Source organism: Carya illinoinensis, chromosome 14 (assembly GCF_018687715.1).
Source record: "Carya illinoinensis cultivar Pawnee chromosome 14, C.illinoinensisPawnee_v1, whole genome shotgun sequence".
In the NCBI taxonomy this organism is placed as follows: Eukaryota; Viridiplantae; Streptophyta; class Magnoliopsida; order Fagales; family Juglandaceae; genus Carya; species Carya illinoinensis.
The window spans coordinates 6,376,275-6,395,308 of record NC_056765.1 but is presented as its reverse complement, the minus strand read 5'-3'; the positions used below and the strand labels follow the sequence as shown (position 1 = coordinate 6,395,308).

Below are 19,034 nucleotides of genomic sequence, written 5' to 3'. Positions count from 1 at the left end.
GAATAAAAATAATAAATCAAATGGTGTGTAATGTAGAGAATAATAAGTAAAATTTTTAGATAATAGAATTATGGCGAAACCTCTGGAAGACGTAGTTTTCAATTGGCGTGGGGAACGATGGATTGGTAGGTTATTTTGTCTCTTGTCACTGAAATCTTTTTTTTTTTTTTTTTTTTGAAAGGTCTTGTCACTGAAATCTAAAACAAAAAGAGTAATACTTTTTAGGCTTTGCTACACGCAGTCGGGAAACGCAGTCGGCGTGCAGTCGGCTGTACGGAATGAATAAAAAAAAATTATAAAAAAATTATTTTATATTCAGGGGTACCTGCATGAATTATAAAAAGTTATAAAAATAATTTTTTTTTTTCATGTAAGTCCTGTATTAATTTTTTTTTACAGCCAACTACACGCCGACTGCATTTCCCGACTGCATAAATCATTTCTGTACTTTTTAAGACCTAAACCACACATTATCTAGGCGGTATCCACAAAATTCAAATAGTAAAATTTAATTTATAATATTTAAATTTTAAAGTTTATCTTTTAAAATAATTCAAATGAAAAATTAGATTTTTTATGAAAAAAAATTATAATTTAATGACTTAAGAAGTATTAAGTGCTAAACTAAATAATATATATATATAGTATATTCAATATATATGCATAGGTGAATAAGTATAAGTAATTACGTAATATATTATCTATATTTAAGTATCAATATATATGCATAGGTGAATAGGTATAAGTAATTATGTTACATATTATCTATGTTTAAGTATAAAAGTTTATATATATATATATATACACATAAACATATGTATGAATGAGTTTTAATCGAATTGAGCAATCGAGTTTAGTCAGGCATAAACGAGCGAACTTTAACAAATTTTAACGGAGTCAAGTCTAATTTAATCGAGTATGTGTCATTTACAAATCAAGAAGATATCTGTTTTTACAAATGAATTTTTTTTTTAAGAGTTGAATTCGATTTGAATTTAACCAAGTGAATATCAGATGATCTATCGAACAGATTGATTTATTTACTGTCTTATTTACAAATAAGTTATTACCTTTTACTTTGTATTATATTTGTTCAGAAGATAATTACAAAAGGCATTAACATGTATTTTAATAAAAATAATGATAATAATTTTGAAAGGGTAGTTGAGTAATTGCAAGAGAAAAGGATATGATTTGGCCATCTTCCAACTTGGAGAGGCCCACGGGGACAGAAAGTATGAGTGCTTTTTAAAAAGTAGAGCTGATGCGACCAACGGTCGTGTTTTGACGCTTCACAATTTTAAAACTACCGACTTGAACTACGAGCAGTACTAACAAAGATTTTTAAGTTGGTGACTTTCAATTATTACCCAACGTTCAACCAATGAGGATGTATGAATTATAAAGATAAAAAGGAAATTACAGTGAGGCATGTCACGTTTCAGATGAATAAAAACAGAAGACTGATTGATGGGAGGTTAGAAGTTGCAATTATAAATCATTTGAGTATTTTTATTGTTATTTTACCCTCGGAGTAAGAAGAAGGGGAGACGACAATATCAGTGCATGAAACGGCATCAATAGGGGTGACGTGTGAGGGTCAAAAATAAAAAAATAATCATAATAATTCTTCATAATATGTTGCAATTTTCAATTATCAAAGCGATGTTCAACCTTCTTTGAGTTTCTCAAAGAGAGTCGTTTATACTGTTAATGCTAATGACAGTCAATAGATAATAAACGATGGAAGACCCAAGGCATTCATTGTCATAGTTTTGGATCAAGTTTAATGAGTAATAGAGTTCTCAATATCACCATTAAAAGAATTTGAATAGTGCAAAGGTAAAAGGAGGCAAAAAGATAATAAAGCACCGAACTTTATATGGTAAGGGAAAGGAGAAGAAAAAGGAAGATTTTCACACGTAAATTCGTCCCATCGTTTTGTTATGTAGTCAAACTCTCTCTTATATATTTTAGTTTTGGAGGGGGGGGGGGATGGGGATGGCACCCCTAGACATGAAACTCCTTTATTTCCATATCACATATGGTTGTGAGGCACTAGTTGGAAAAGACGGCTCCTGTGAGCAAACTCAACTTTTATCATTTGGGATTTTTTTTTTTCCTTTTTTCCCACTAAAAATAGTCATTTCATGGAGGGCAGAAGACCCAAGAGACACAGGGCAAGCATTGCAGGACACAAAGGTAGGCCAAACAAATAGAGAAGGCGTGGTACCAAATCCTGGTCGGTGGGAGTTCATATTACACTCAGAATATGCTTTACACAAAAGGCAGAGGGAAAAAGGCAATGTAGAGGGGGGCGTGGGGAAAACGCCTAATATATAAATGAGGGAATCTACAATCTATAGCCATCCTTTGCTTGGTTTGCTTCTACTACTAACAAACACCCAAAATCATTACCAAGGTCCACTGCGTTTGTACTGATGCCAGTATCAACATGACTTCTAAACTGGGCCCTTTCCACACATGGCATCCCACTATTCTTAATTGTATTGTGAATCTTCATCATTGCTAGCTGATTCTGAACATAAGAAAAAGTATTGCTGTAAGGTATACAAGGACCTGATTCGTTCTATCATTAGAGGTTTTAAGTAATAATTCAATTATGACAAACATTACACATGGATGCCCCCCCCCCTCCTCTCCTTTTTTTTTTTTTTTTTTTTTCTCTTTTTAACTTTTCATACACAAATCACGGTGGAATAGATGGAACAATGATTCCTTCTACATTTTATGCATGTAACTTTTGAAGCATTCTTCCTGAGATGTTCCCCCGAGTTCTATAATTTGGACCTCTGACTTCTGTCTATTAACAAGACCTGTCGTGCTTCTCTGTCATCAGATGGTGTATGATAATCAAAACTGGATTCGCGATGCAATGGAGGCAATTGGCAGCTCATAGAAAACAGCTAGAATGCTATTTCCTGAAGAACCTGTAGTGTCTTCTGATGAACCTGGACACGCAATAAAAGCAAACAATAAGATGAGTCATTTGAAGATGGGTGAAGTGAAGAGCTTTCTATATGGAAAATAATTCAACAAGCATAATAATGAGTTTCATGACTGAAGTAGGACTGACGTAACATGGATAAAATTTAGCTTTGTCTATTGATTCAATCAAACAAATGTTTTGCTTAACCCAATAAAAAATAGAATGGTTGCAATATCATTTGAGCAGAAAATGGCGACTTTACAGTTTGTATTAAAAAAATGTCACCGGATCAAGTTTGGCAAGTGTCACTGGACCCTCCAGAAGTATGGGTGGGGAGTGATGTGACAAATTATAGTCCCAGATGGCAGGCGAAGTATTTCCCAACAATTAAAACAAAAAAAAAACAAAATCTTCCAAGATAATAAAATTGAATGCAATTTATCATCTTGGCTATGAATTCAACTTGTAATGGTAATTTTAGGTGGGGATGGACGAGAGAAAATGAAAGAAAGATTATTAGCCTATTAGGAAAAGAAGGGAATTACCCATTCTAAATGTTGCGCTGTGATGCCAGAGTCGTTTCCCGAGTATATGCCCCCTAAGACCTAGAAAGTCCAGACATTAAAAGTAATCAGTACTTTTTTTCTTGGCAAAAGTAATCGCTACTTGTCCATGCATAATTGCTATACTGGACGTCAGTGAATATATATTAAACAGTAATGATTTCAGTTATTCAAAGCGCATGCAACATACAATAAGAGGGTATGAGAAAAAGAACTAAGGGCTTGTGAATATTCATCCATACTAGCACATCACCAAGTCCTTTGGGCTTGAAACAATCCAGTCACGAGGGAATAAACTGCTAGAAAATATGAAGTGAATTACCTTGGAGACGGTCTCAAGAAACATGCCAGGACGCACAGGAAGAGGCTTTGTTCCCGTAACAGATTTCTGGGAAGCATTACATGTGGGTGGGTCAATATAACATGATACTAAAACTGCTCACAGGCATATATAAATGTATGACACCCCCACCACCAACAAAGTGATCAATAGTATGGTAGAACCTACCCTTCCTGCAATTCCACTTGAAACCTTTCCACCTGTACTATTTTCCTCATCACTGTCAGAGTTATCTGCACCTTCGTCTTTTCCTTGCATTACATTTTTTATCATCTCCTGGACGGTTTTCCCTGGTTTCAAAGCTACCAGTTTGGTTAAGAAGTTTACCTGCGCTGACAAGATTTTCAATCATGCCCAGATGCTTATTATAATAATAGAATCAGATATTAATTAGCCATCATAATAATAACATACAGTAATTCAATAGATATTAAAAGTTCTTTTTTCCTATCTTCATTGATAGTAATACAACTTGCACACCCATATGGGATTGCACCCATGACCTCAGCCAATATGCACTTAAAAATCTTGGGTAGCATGTTTCCATGAAAGGAACAAAACGACACAAGAATTGGCCATATTTAAAATCTTCAAAAAACATGCACAGACCTCTGCTTCAGGGAGAGTATTTAAACCACGGTCATTTCTCTCATCCAGTATTCCACCTCCCATCATATTCCGAGCTTCCTCTCTAATCAAAACAAGCCTTGCAAGTAGTTTTCTATCGGGAACAACAGGCCGAGTTTCCATTGTCTGCAAGGTTAGTGATGCTTGGTTAAGGGAAAAAGTAGACTTCAAACACAATTCATGCAGCCACTTTAATCAGTGCATACAGGCAACTTCTGATTCAATCAGGGAAGACATAAAGGTCTTACATTTAAAAAATTTCAACAATTAACCACAAACTAAAGGTTCTTAATGCATCCTTATAATCATATTAAATAAGATCATAATAAGAAATCACCCATTACTGAGGTAGAAAAAAGTACATTACGAATGCAATTTGACTGTGAATGAAAAAAGAGCACAAAAACTCATGCTCTGAATGATATGGCGGATCATTTTTTTTACATGGGAAACATCAACTCTGGAAAGAAAAAGAGTCCATGCTGTTAGATCACACTAGATATTGTTGTGGCTGCAGTGCTCGCTGGTTTCAATCCATGTTACAAGGAAAATAATTGAGGTATAATACAGACTTGTCCTCCAAACTCTACGGTTATGGGGATATTCTATAACATGGTCAGAATTTGTATAAATCTCACAAGTTTCTTCAAATTATTATTATTTTTTTAATAGGTAGCTTCTTCAAATTATAAAATCCAATCACATTGAATTAGGTTCATTTTCTTTGTGCACAAGCTACAAGCCATTTACCAAAGGATTCTACGATGTTTTATTTAAGAGAGAGAGAGAAGCAGAAGAACCACAAAGTTGAAGAAAAGAGCCTGACTACATACTGGAAACAAATTCCACGAAAATTAGCATTCTGTTAACAACCAAATTGACAGCGGTAGACTAAGGTGTGCGTGTGTTTTCCTAAATGTTGAAATGCTTGAATAATGAACCAGAAGATGAGAGCATGCAGGTTCGTTCTAGGAATTACCTCCAGTAAATCATCAGCCTGGTTAGCTATATCATTAAGATTTGCCCCAGGAATATGAACTTTTGTGCCATTCTCACTTTTAAATACACCACCACCACCAGCCACTCGGCGTAGTAGTTCATGCCTGCTTTCCCTCTTGGGAGTTCTGCATAGCAGGCCAATCACTTGAACCTAGGAAAGGAAAGAATAGAATAACTGAAGCACCACTCATGGTAGCAAAGGAACTAAATTTTGATCAGAAATAGAACTAGGCATGACTTAAGGAACATCCTTACATGCGGGGGACACTTTTTCGTAAGATGGGATAATACCGTTTCCTTGATCACTTCCAACAGTGATTTGCGCTGGACAGAAACAAAGAGACAATTGGATAATAACATTTGCTAAATCTCATAGCTGTAGTCGCCAGAAACTTTAAAACATCGTACAACAGCAACATCTAAATGAAAGATAAACCGATACTGATGATGAGCAACTAATTCTAAGCTGTTACACAGATTAATAGTAAAACCAGCTCCTGATACAGTTCGAAACAACCATTATTAGAACATACGTGCAACAAGATCACATGTGTATTGATCATTTACCTGACTATTCACTTTTGTACGATGCTAAAAACATGTTTTCATCAGACAATATATTAAGAATACAAAAGAAGATTATACTCCAGCTTAATTATGCATTGACCCACAAGAAACTTAGGTTATTGACAGGGCATGACAAAATGACAATTGCATCATCCGGATATTCCAACATTATGTTGGTTGCTAGGTTAAGATGGTCTAGGTTACTGACATGAGCATCAAGTTGAAAGAGAGAGTAAGAAATGTTTTCTACATGAATATTTATTGAAAACATTTTACATCAATGTTGAAATGAAATCTTGTTATACTTGGTAAAAAAACAACTCAAGAATGACTCAGAATAGTCCACACCAATGCTCAGAATCAAAATATAAAGTTGAAATGGTGCCTTATCATCTTGGTCCTTTTCAGCAACTTGGATCATGTAATCTAGGGCCATCATAAAACCCGATTCCATTTGATCAACTCTCTTCCCTATAACTCCTTGTGCAGCCAACTCCACAGCTACCTCCTCAGATGCTTCATCCATGTTCATATCCTCCAACTGTACCCACAATATATGATAGTAAGTAAAGATAAGCACCAGCTGAGTCAAGATCTTGACAATAGACATGTAAGGATAAAAAAATGTAATATTGGCAATGCACTCAGAGATTGAAAACTGAAAGGTGCATTCCTTGGAAGTGATTAAGCACAGATAGAATGGATTGGGGTATAAACGAACAAGGCTACTCAACAGACAACTTAAATTTGATTACGTTAAACTTGACTTGGCTCGATACCATTATTAAATAGGACATTTTTCATAACCACAAAATTAGACTCGATTATTAAACAATATAAACACATAAAATTGCTCAACTTGGATATTTTTTTTATCGTTAGACAAAATTTTATAAAGCATCAAATAGACAAAAGCCTGTACGGGACATATACAAGAGTGCAGAAGTACTCAACTTGGTTATTGTTCATGAACAAGAAGAGAAATATAATGCACTCAAAACCATATTCCCACCAACCTATATAAATATCAACTAACCATAGAATTACAGCAATTTACCATGGAGATCAGCACAAAATACCCAATCAATGAACCCAACTATGTCACGGGCAGAAAAAGCAGGTAAAAGGCCAACTGTTCAGTCCTACACCTAACAGCACGTAGGCAAACTAAGCAGCAAGCTTGGCTCATTGCCAAGATATTCTTAAACACGAGCTCTATAAACTAGGAAAAATCACAAATATCGCCGGTTAATACTATGCTCGGGGCTCGACGCTTAACTTCTGAGTGTGTCAACTCGGTTAAGTCTATTGTGAAAATCCCGTAATTTCCCCTCATTTTTTCAGCAACCAAAGAGGAAAACTAAAAGAAGATGGGTGCGTAAAAACTTACAATGGTGATCATTTCTTGGAGAACAGATGTGACTTGTTCCCCTCCTTTGAGGAGGGCTTCATGCTGGGAATTATCGAGTTTTTGGTTCCCTTTTCCTCCGTTTCTTGAACCCTTATCCCGAACGTCTACGAAGTCATCTGGATAGCCCCCACCCACTTCATAGCTTGCAGCAAACAAGGCCAACGACTGCCTCCTTTTCTTGGGTTGTTTTAGTAGATGCTGCTGCTGCTGGTTGCCGAGAGCATAGGGAATAATGGAGAAAAAAGGGGGGACATTTAGGTTGGCAGATGTGTGTGAGGAAGCGCAGAAAAATCGGGTGCTGTTCAACATTTTTTCAGTTCACTTCCCGATTTCGGGGTTTTGGGTTTCTGGGCAGGGAGAGGGAAAGAAAGAAGATTATCTGAAGATACGAAACGCAACGAAGAAAATAAAAATCAAAAAAAAAAAATCGATTACGCCGTCTGTGGGATTCGAACCCACGACCACATGGTTAAAAGCCATGCGCTCTACCGACTGAGCTAAGACGGCTTTGTTGATTATTACCCTTTTTAATTTATCTATGATGTAAAGAAACATAGATTGTATTCATCTCATTGCAGCTAAAACGATATTTCAAAAACATAAAAATAAAACCTAACACGATTTAATATGATGCTTTATATTATAAATATATTTTTATTATAAAGTAGATTTAATACATTATATAAAACTATATCAATTTATAAGTTTACTTTTATAGAATCTTTTTATATAGTTGTAGCTAGTACTTCTCTTTCTGTCTCTGGTATTTTCTATATTTTCAAAAATAATAGAAATAATATTAAAGAGTATATTATATACAGTCACTTCATAATCCTTGCACACTTTATTGATAAGATTGGCTAAAACAGTTATTTTATATTAAAAAAAAGTGATGCAATCAATCAAAATAGTTGAGTGTTTAAAAAATATGTAAAAATAACTGTACATAAAATTTTTATTTTCAAATTATACTCAGCAGATTGACTAACTAATATAACGTGGTTTTGGTGAAAACCACATTTACTATCAATAATTTTAGCTAAGGATGTTACTTTTTCTATTTTAAGAAATTAATTTGAAATGTAATCTATGTCTGATTATTTATTTTTATCTAATATTAAAATATTATTTCCTTAATTTTTTGTTTTTATCTACTTTTGTCCGAGGATTTTGTTTCAAAATGTAATGGACGTATATATTTTTCCAGGAGTAACTCTTATGGCTGGATGTGGTGTTAGTAGCCTATTTACACCAATCCACCATTGCAAAGCAAACTCTCTTCCCTGTTCTCTTTCATTCTATCCCATCTCACCCATTGGCATTTTTGCTCGTTCCATTTTTTGTCAGCCTCTCTTCAATACATCCACCATTTCAGCCTCTCTTCCCTTCCATTTTAGCCCTTCCTTCCATTCCATTTCACCCTAAATTGCCCCATGTGTTTTTGCAGAAACAACCACAGTCTATTTCGTCTATTATTTTTTGAAAAATTTTACTTATCATCTCCTATATCACATAATAATGTATGTTTAAATAGAATGATAAAAATGACAAATTACACGATATGCAGTGTAGAAATTATGAATGGTATTAATTTCTCTTCTCTTTTATAACTCCTTTTATAATAAAAAAGTTCAAATTTGAAGTGATTTTCCTCTATTCGGTTTTGTGATTTTGATGCATTTTTATTGAGTGGTTTGAGCTGATTTTAAATGCATCTAGTGTAACCATTTAAGCTACAATGCTAGGTTGCGAGCATTTATTATCCGAGGGGAACTCTAGAGTACTCTAGTCAAGAGATCAAGCTGAAATTGAAATGGGAGTGCGTAATGTGATTCAGACAGTGAATTGAAATGATATGAGTTAAAATAAATTTAAAAATTAAAAAAATATTTTTTAATATTATTATTTTGAGATTTAAAAATATTGAATTATTTATTATATTTTATATAAAAATTTAAAAAATTATAATAATGAAATGGGATGAGATAAAATACTTCTTAAATATAGAGGTTTTTTCTTTTCTAGGAGGCCATATTTTTCCAATAGCTTTGGTATTTGGTGATCGGTTTAAAGGTAATATTACCTAGAAGTGTTATAATTGTATGGATATTTTATAAAAATAAATTTATAAATTGACGTAATTTTACATAATATGTTAGTTCTATTTTAAGCATTATATCAAATATATTAATTTATAAATTTATTTTTATAAGATTTTTATATGTTCAACGTGGGATTTTCTATGACCGTATAAGTGGCATCACTCGTAAACTCGAAGAAAATAAAGGGCAAATGTTTTATCCCCACGATATCTCAATACTCGTTGCCCCCAAACGGTTCCGCTTCCCCGCTTCTACAAACCCCCACCCCACCTTCTTGTCATCTTCTTACCCATTTCCTCATTCATTCTTGCTTTTCTTTCCAACTCTTGTAGTTCTATATAGTGAAAAATTATATTTATAATCATAAAATACATATTTTTTAAATAAAAATAAATAAATATAAAATTGATATAAAGAATTAATTTTTTTAATGATATAAATATACGTAATATTATTTTTCAATAAAACATGATCATTTCTCTTCGCTCTTTGATTCAACGGCACAACATGGGGTCCAGAATGGAGAACCACGAAAACCACTCTTACTGAAGCCTTCGTGGCTTTCTTCTGTCCACCCAACAATAACCGGTAGTTTGTCTGCCCAATGGCTTAGAAAAAATTTTATTTATTATTCTCACACGTCATATATTATATTTTTTATTTTTTTATTTTGTTAAATATGTAAAATATAAATAATGAGTAAAAAAAATTTAATTAATTTAAAAGAATAAAATTAAATTTAAAAAAAATATATTGAAAAAGATAAAAAAAGAAAAATATATATATATAGTATGTATGTGTGGGAATGATGAGTTGCCTGTCAGCCTTACAGTAAAATCTCCAATAAAGCTTCTCTCTTCACTTCTAAGTTTTTAATTGAAAACTCAAAAACTAGTTTTTGATAAACACGGTTTCTCTTAAAACATACATCAAACATTTCAGGAACATATTACAAACCCAATTTAAAGAGTATATTACACGATACAAATCAGTATTCAAAGACACAAACTGGTGAAGACACAACAGAACTGCATACAATTCATTCTGACACCCACAATCGCAATTCTTTGCAAATTCTTGACAGCCACCGGATTTCGGCGCATCATGCACATACCCTTCAAGAACCTGAAAAATGACAAACGGACCACAAAATCAAAATCTTGTTCCAGATATATAGTTATTTTTCTTCCATTCTCTTAGGTCTCTCACATTAACACAAGGTTAAAAATATGAAAAATTCTATATGCAATAATTTTTGTGTATTATTTTATCCATTTCATTAATGTAATTGATTGTGTATTAAAAAAATTGATACAACCAATCACATAAGTAGAATATATAAAAAATATACAAAAACTCTAAAAATATTACTATAACTGTTGAAGGCAAATCCTTTCCGGGATTGGGACTACTAAGAACAATTGAGCTAATAGATGTTGCACAACTTACAGGCCGAAACAATCAATCAGGCCCAAGGGAAGTTACATGACTTTCGTGTTGCAGATGGAGACAAAGAAGTAAACGGTGCCATGCACCGTTTACTATTTTGGCATGTTAGGCACCGAAGGCACCGTTCGGTGCTTTTGTTAGGCACCTCCCCACCTCCCTAAAATCATGCAGCAAATTGCTGCATAGTATTGATTTGCTCTCCTATAAATAGGAGAGCTTAAGCATCAGAGAGTGTGCAGCGAAAGTGCAGCGTGCAGACAGAGAGTGGGAGAGACAGAAGAGAGAAACAAAGAGTGAGTGAGAGAGAGTTTCTGTAAAAATATTTTCATAGTGAAATTATAGCTTCTGTGGACGTAGGCAGTTGCCGAACCACGTTAAATTTTGTCCCTCCTTTATTTAGATTCGTTTCTGGGCCAAAACAGCTCCCAACAACTGGTATCAGAGCACCGGTTCAATCTGTCCGAAAATTCAAGTTGTTCAAAATCAATTTTTGACAACTCCACGGTGTTCCTCGCGTCGAGACGAATCCGTTGCCGCAAACGGAATCGAAAACGGAGGTCGGAAGAAGCTACACGCGCCCCTAGAAGATCGGCGCGTGCATCTGCTGCAAATCCACGCGCACCACGCGCTCCAGAGGTTGAAGACGCGTGCAACACACGCGCTCACGCGCCCCACGCGCGCCAGAGGTTGAAGACGCGTGACGGACACGCGCTTCACGCGCCCCCACGCGCCCTACAGAGGTTCTGCGCGTGTTGCACACGCGCCTCACTCTCCCCACGCGCACAGCACTGTAGCGCGTGCATATCACGCGCCACGCGCACTGTATAGCGCGTGCACCACACGCGCCACGTGCTTGACCACGCGCACTGTACAGCGCGTGCATCTCACGCGCCAGACAGATCAAGGCCGTCCGTTTTTCAGATCTGTTTTTGGCTAGATCTAAGCCATTCGGAGTCCAATTTCGACGATCAAATAGTGCTTTCCAACTATTTGGATCATTCCGGACTCATCCGTACGGTCGAAATTTTGATATTCGGCGTCAATATATTGGATCTGAACCATCCACGTGTTGCAGATCATTTTGGGCTAGATCACGCCAGTTGGAGTTCCATCGCGACGATCAAATAGTGCTGACAAACTATTTGGATCATTCCGGACTCGTTTCCAGCTAATTCGAGTATTTCAGACGTAACGGTGATCTTTGTTTAAATTTGAACTCATGGCTGGAGAAGAAGCTAAAGGTGCTGGTATCGAGAAATTTGACGGTACAGACTTTGGCTACTGGAGAATGCAGATAGAAGATTATCTCTATGGGAAGAAACTACATCTTCCACTCCTAGGAAGAAAGCCAGAAGACATGAGCAATGAAGATTGGAGTTTCCTTGATAGACAAGTGTTGGGAGTCATTAGACTAACACTGTCAAGATCAGTTGCACACAATGTGGTAAAGGAGAAGACCACGGCGGATTTGATGAAAGCTCTATCAGACATGTACGAGCAGCCATCAGCCAATAATAAAGTGCATTTGATGTACAAGCTATTCTACTTGAGAATGGCAGAAGGAACTCCAGTCATTCAGCATCTGAATGAGTTCAACACCATCATCAATCAATTAGCTTCAGTGGGGATTGAATTTGATGATGAAGTACGTGCACTGATTGCTCTGGCTCAATTGCCAAAAAGCTGGGAGGCCATGAGAACAGCTATTAGCAATTCTTATGGCAAAACAAAGATGAAGTATCAAGAAATCCGGGACCATATTCTTAGCGAGGAAGTTCGCAGAAGAGATACAGGAGAAGCATCAACTTCCAGTTCTGCCTTAAACCTCGAGACGAGAGGTAGAGGAGCTAGTAGAAGTTCAAATCGGGGCAGATCGAAGTCCCGAAGAGGCAGAAGTAAATCAAGGTCCGGAAAACAAGTACAGTGCTGGAATTGTGGCAAGATTGGCCACTTCAAAAATAATTGCAAAGAAGCAAAGAAGAAGAATGAGCATGATTCTGTTAATGCCACAACAGAAGATCTCCAAGATGCCTTACTTCTTTCAGTCGACAACCAAATTGAATCTTGGGTGTTAGATTCAGGAGCTTCGTTCCACACTACAGCACACCGAGAAATCATGCAGAATTATGTCACTGGTGATTTCGGGAAGGTGTACTTAGCAGATGGAGAAGCGTTGGAAATCGAAGGCATGGGAGATGTACCAATCAATCTGCCCAATGGAAGTGCATGGTTGCTACAGAAGGTGCGACATGTTCCTAAGCTCATGAGGAACCTGATTTCTGTAGGACAACTTGATGCTGATGGGCATTCGGTACTATTTACCGGTGGCACGTGGAAGATAACAAAAGGAGCTATGGTAGTAGCTCGAGGCACAAAAACAGGTACTCTATACATGACTTCAAGTATTAGAGATACTATTGCAATTGCTGATGCAAATGCCAACCTATGGCATCAAAGGCTTGGTCACATGAGTGAGAAAGGAATGAAAATTCTATTATCCAAGGGGAAGTTACCAAAGTTGGAATCAACTGATTTCGACATGTGTGAAGGTTGCATTTTTGGGAAACAGAAAAAAGTTAGTTTCCTGAAAAATGGTAGAACTCCAAAATCTACAAAGTTGGAGTTGGTGCACACAGATTTGTGGGGGCCATCCCCAGTCGCTTCTCTTGGAGGATCGCGGTACTATGTTTCCTTTATTGATGACTCAAGCAGGAAAGTATGGGTTTATTTTTTGAAAAATAAATCTGACACATTTGATACTTTCAAGAAGTGGAAAGCCATGGTTGAAAATGAAACAGGCTTGAAGTTAAAATGTCTGAGGTCAGACAATGGAGGAGAGTACATCGACGGAGGGTTCAAAGAATTCTGTGCTGCAAATGGGATTAGATTTCAGAAGACTATTCCCGGGACACCGCAGCAGAATGGCGTAGCTGAACGCATGAACAGAACTCTCAACGAACGTGCTAGAAGCATGAGGCTGAATTCAGGATTGCCTGAATGTTTTTGGGCTGATGCAGTTAACACTGCAGCCTATTTGATTAATCGGGGACCTTCAGTTCCCTTAAAGTTCGATCTACCAGAGGAAGTCTGGAGCGGAAAGAAGGTAAATCTTTCCCATTTGAAAGTTTTTGGCTGTTTATCATATGTTCACATAGATTCTTCTGATCGTAACAAGTTAGAAGCCAAATCTAGAAAATGTTTTTTCATCGGTTATGGTGATGAAGAATTTGGCTATCGATTTTGGGATGATAAAAATCGCAAAATCATCAGAAGTAGAAATGTGATTTTCAATGAGCAGATTCTGTACAAAGCTAGGTCACAAGCTGAACCTGAGGAGCAGCCAAAGAAACCCGAGGTTGTTGACTTTGATGTTACTCGAGTCAACACTGATCAGAACGAGGATCAAGAGAATGATGATCCACAGATCGAACAACGTACACCACTCACTGTTATTCGAAGATCTTCAAGGACGATCAGGCCACCACAGCGGTTCTCACCATCTCTATACTACATCTTGCTAACAGATAGTGGTGAACCGGAAAGTTATGATGAAGCTCTACAAAATGAAGATTCGATCAAGTGGGAGAAAGCCATGCAAGATGAGATGGAGTCACTGATGTCAAATCAGACATGGGAGCTAACTAAGCTTCCAAAAGGCAAGAAGGCTTTGCACAATAAATGGGTGTACAAAATTAAAGAAGAGCACAATGGTAGCAAGCGCTACAAAGCCAGAATGGTCGTGAAGGGGTTTCAACAAAAAGAAGGTGTCGACTACACAGACATTTTCTCCCCAGTTGTAAAATTGACTACGATCAGGCTAGTGTTGGCAATTGTGGCTGCAGAGAATCTACATCTTGAGCAGTTAGATGTGAAGACTGCATTCCTTCATGGTGATTTGGAGGAAGACATTTATATGCACCAGCCACAAGGATTCTCAGTGAAGGGAAAAGAGAATCTAGTTTGCAAACTGAAGAAGAGCTTGTATGGCCTAAAACAAGCTCCACGACAATGGTACCGGAAGTTTGACAACTTCATGTGCAGTAATGGATTTACAAGACTGCAGGCTGACCATTGTTGCTATATGAAGAACTTTGACAACTCTTATATTATCCTACTGTTGTATGTGGATGATATGCTCGTTGCAGGGTCAAGCATCGAGGAGATCAATAAATTGAAGAAGCAGTTGTCAAAGCAATTTGAGATGAAGGATTTGGGTGCTGCAAAACAAATCCTTGGTATGAGAATTATTAGAGACAGGTCTAATGATACTCTCAAGCTCTCCCAGGAGGAGTATGTAAAGAAGGTGCTCAAAAGGTTTAACATGGACAAGGCGAAACCAGTGAGCACACCTTTAGCTAGTCACTTTCGACTAACTAAGGATCAGTCGCCAAAGACGGAGGAAGAGCAAGAATGCATGGACAGAATACCCTATGCATCTGCTATTGGTAGTCTTATGTACGCCATGGTCTGTACAAGGCCAGATATTGCACAAGCAGTGGGAGCTGTGAGCAGGTACATGAGTAATCCAGGAAAGCAGCATTGGGAAGCAGTTAAGTGGATTTTGAGATATCTACAAGGCTCTTCAGATACGTCACTATGCTTTACAAAAGCAGGTTTAAAGCTACAGGGATATGTAGATGCTGATTTAGCAGGTGACGTTGACAGCAGGAAAAGTACTACTGGATTTGTGTATACGCTGGGTGGTACAGCTGTATCGTGGGCTTCTAAGTTACAGAAGATTGTTGCTCTCTCAACTACAGAAGCTGAATACGTTGCTATAACTGAAGCAGGGAAGGAAATGGTTTGGTTGCAGTCATTCTTGGAGGAATTGGGAAAGAAGAATGAAAAAGGCATTCTGCACAGTGATAGTCAGAGTGCTATTTTTCTTGCAAAGAATCCAGCCTTTCATTCCAGAACAAAACACATACAGTTGCGATACCATTTTATCCGATCTCTTCTCGATAGTGGACAGCTGATACTTGAGAAGATTCGAGGAGCAGAAAACCCAGCAGACATGTTTACAAAAGTAGTTACTGCTGACAAACTGAAGCTGTGTATAGCTTCAGTTGGTCTCCGTACTTAAAGGCATGATTTGAAGTTGCTGTGATAATTGCTATGAAGATATGTAGACTCATTTGTCTCCAAGTGGGAGATTGTTGCAGATGGAGACAAAGAAGTAAACGGTGCCATGCACCGTTTACTATTTTGGCATGTTAGGCACCGAAGGCACCGTTCGGTGCTTTTGTTAGGCACCTCCCCACCTCCCTAAAATCATGCAGCAAATTGCTGCATAGTATTGATTTGCTCTCCTATAAATAGGAGAGCTTAAGCATCAGAGAGTGTGCAGCGAAAGTGCAGCGTGCAGACAGAGAGTGGGAGAGACAGAAGAGAGAAACAAAGAGTGAGTGAGAGAGAGTTTCTGTAAAAATATTTTCATAGTGAAATTATAGCTTCTGTGGACGTAGGCAGTTGCCGAACCACGTTAAATTTTGTCCCTCCTTTATTTAGATTCGTTTCTGGGCCAAAACAGCTCCCAACATTTCGTGGGTTCACTTGAGTTTTATCTCTAAGAGTTTGCTTGCAACTGAATATTGATACAAAAATTACAAACATCTGCTTGTGTTTGTGAGTGCGTGCGTCTGTGAGAGAGAGAGAGAGAGAGAGACCTTAGCAGTCGGTAGGAGGCGTCAGGCTGCACTTGGCCGGTAGAGCCATGGCAAGATCAGGGTCGATGCCAAGAGCAGGCAGCACCATCGAGTTCTTATAGGAACACAGGCACTTCAAGTCAGCCCCAGAAAGAGCCTGACAACAGGCCGGGGTTGGGTCAGCAGGGTCGGGCTGAGTCACCGATGGCTTGCACGCTGAAAGACCGTCATCATCCATGTCACACAATTTCACTGCAGCCCTCGACCCCTCAAACAGTACTGCAACCATCAAAACCACCAACACCAGCTTCCTTCCCATCTCCATTTCCAACAATAATAGAAACTCAGTCAGTTCACTTTCTCTTCACAGACATGGCAATGAATAACTCTTTTATAGTTATATAGAGAGAGAAAGAAGAAGGTGACGGGGAAAACCACACAAACTTTGGAATCAACCCGTGAATGGGAATTGGCAGGATTCGGGGGTGTCACGGGGGGCGCTTGTTGTTGGTCGACATGATTAGTTGTACTGCATGGCGGGGCCATTCGCTTTGTTTTCGGGTTAACTCGTGGCTGGGACGAAGGCTCACATTAATTAGTAATTTAGAAAGGAACTTGAAAGGAATATTATCTTGGTTTGTCGTTTTTGTGTTTCCTGATGCATGCATGAACGTCGATGGATTTTAGTGCTTGTTTTTAGTAGTACCTACGATCGAGCACTCCAATCGACCTGCACGATCAAATTGTGGTTCTTATCTTGCTTGCCACGATTCAGCATTTCTTAACTGCTAATTAATTAGTGCTAATTAGGTAATCATCTTAGAAGATTTTAGAAACGTAAATTCATAATCCTAACGTAATTTTTTGTGATACGTTAGATATATTTTATAACAAAAATAAATTTACAATCTAAAATTCCACACTAAACTATATTAACATGTGAGTTTATTTTGCAAGATGATCATCACTTTGTGACCGGAGTATTTTTCATCGTAGATTTATATATATATCGGAGCACATGTTGTGAACTTCTTCCATATATTTAGTTCTTATTTACTTTTTTAAGGTCTAGAGTTTCGATACAACTTTTAAGAAATCTTGTACCATGGATATACGTAGCGGTTAAGGAGGTGGCAAATAAACTCGGAAAGAAAATGCTATATATGGGTGAAATTTTTTGGTAAGTACTATAGAAAGCCACTCCATGATTAAAAATAAATTTTTAAATAAAAAAATTTATATGCAATTATTTTTATATACTTTTTGTATACTTTATTAATGTAATTATTAATTTTTCTTTATATAAAATAACTATTTTGATTAATCGTATCAACGAAAGTATGCAAGAAGTTATATGCAAAAGTGATTATATGTAGCAGAACTATTTCACTCTCTCTAATTTAAAACCTTTTGGCTTATATACATAGATCTAATTATATATACCAATTGTTTTGGGCTTTAGTACTGTTAATTAAATATTCAACATTAATATATATATATATAATCTTTCGTAATAAACGGCTAATTTGAAAATGGTGTGATTTAAATAAAATTAATAATGCATATTATAAGGTAGTAATGATATATTGATAAAGTTTCAAACTTATCCCTAATATTAATTAATTTAAATTATATTTGAATAATTGTATTCACGTGTGGGTTTAAGACTTTAATTAACACATAAATACTTAATTCAATGGATCAAAGTACAAAGAGAGGATTCAAATTCAATATCTCTAGTCTAAGACCATGTTAAATTAATTATGTTCTAAAACATAATGAGTTTTTTTTTTTTTTTTTTCTTTCCCTTTTCTTCTGTGAATATACGTGGTCCCTAATAATTTTTCATCATGCAACTTGACTTCCGAACCCATTCTCGAGGGAATCTTACATCTTAGACTTCACCGATTGGATTAATTAAAAGACGGTGCTAGAGCTACCGCTGGAGCTCTTGCTAGGAGTCAAGGTTAGACAACAAAAAATAAAAAGAATTGTTTTTTTAAATTATTTTTTAATATTTTTAAATATTTTAAAAATATAAAAAATTTATAATAAAATTAAACAATTTTTTCTTAATTATTAAGAAAAAAAAGGCCAACGGTAGCCCCCAGCGGGAGCTACCAGCGGTGGCCAAAGCATTTTTCTTAATTAAAATGCTAGTTTCAATGTGGGGTTTGGCTTGCCTCCTGTGCCAAAATAACAGGAAATGTCCTGTTAAAGAATTAATGGCCATGATCGGCTACTAACAAGCAATTCTACCATTCAAATTCTTTCTTATTTTCTTTTCTCTCCATCTGCACTTGCACTCATTTCGGTCCATTCAAAGTCTTCCATATTGTCACTTAATAATTTTCATATATGAAGTGCCCAACATATTTCAT

The 19,034-nt window shown here is 36.7% G+C and overlaps 2 protein-coding genes and 1 non-coding gene across 3 annotated transcripts; all 3 read right to left on the bottom strand.

Annotated features, from left to right (window-relative positions):
• Positions 1-2,395: 2,395 nt before the first annotated feature.
• Positions 2,396-7,892, bottom strand: LOC122294183 (protein PEP-RELATED DEVELOPMENT ARRESTED 1, chloroplastic). The gene is made up of 9 exons (XM_043102693.1): positions 7,437-7,892; positions 6,432-6,587; positions 5,735-5,803; positions 5,460-5,630; positions 4,463-4,606; positions 4,022-4,180; positions 3,836-3,901; positions 3,496-3,555; positions 2,396-2,972 (listed from the first exon to the last, which is right to left on the bottom strand). Exons 1-9 carry the CDS (start codon positions 7,764-7,766, stop codon positions 2,928-2,930), a joined length of 1,200 nt encoding a protein of 399 aa, XP_042958627.1. The 5' UTR covers positions 7,767-7,892; the 3' UTR covers positions 2,396-2,927.
• TRNAK-UUU lies at positions 7,892-7,964 on the bottom strand. Its single transcript has one exon. It is a non-coding gene; the product is annotated as a tRNA-Lys (tRNA).
• An 8,711-nt stretch (positions 7,965-16,675) lies between these two features.
• LOC122293502 (putative lipid-transfer protein DIR1) lies at positions 16,676-16,978 on the bottom strand. The gene has a single exon (XM_043102080.1). It carries the CDS (start codon positions 16,976-16,978, stop codon positions 16,676-16,678), a length of 303 nt encoding a protein of 100 aa, XP_042958014.1.
• Between the last annotated feature and the right edge of the window lie 2,056 nt (positions 16,979-19,034).

What these genes read in the sequence shown, in the direction of transcription:
- LOC122294183 (XM_043102693.1), bottom strand. Translation starts at nt 7,766, where the DNA reads ATGTTGAACAGCACCCGATTTTTCTGCGCTTCCTCACACACATCTGCC. An exon ending in CGAAAAAGTGTCCCCCGCAT is followed by an intron (nt 5,631 to 5,734) that starts GTAAGGATGTTC and finishes TTCCTTTCCTAG; the next exon opens with GTTCAAGTGATTGGCCTGCT. An exon ending in TTCTTGAGACCGTCTCCAAG is followed by an intron (nt 3,556 to 3,835) that starts GTAATTCACTTC and finishes TGGACTTTCTAG; the next exon opens with GTCTTAGGGGGCATATACTC.
- LOC122293502 (XM_043102080.1), bottom strand. Translation starts at nt 16,978, where the DNA reads ATGGAGATGGGAAGGAAGCTGGTGTTGGTGGTTTTGATGGTTGCAGTA.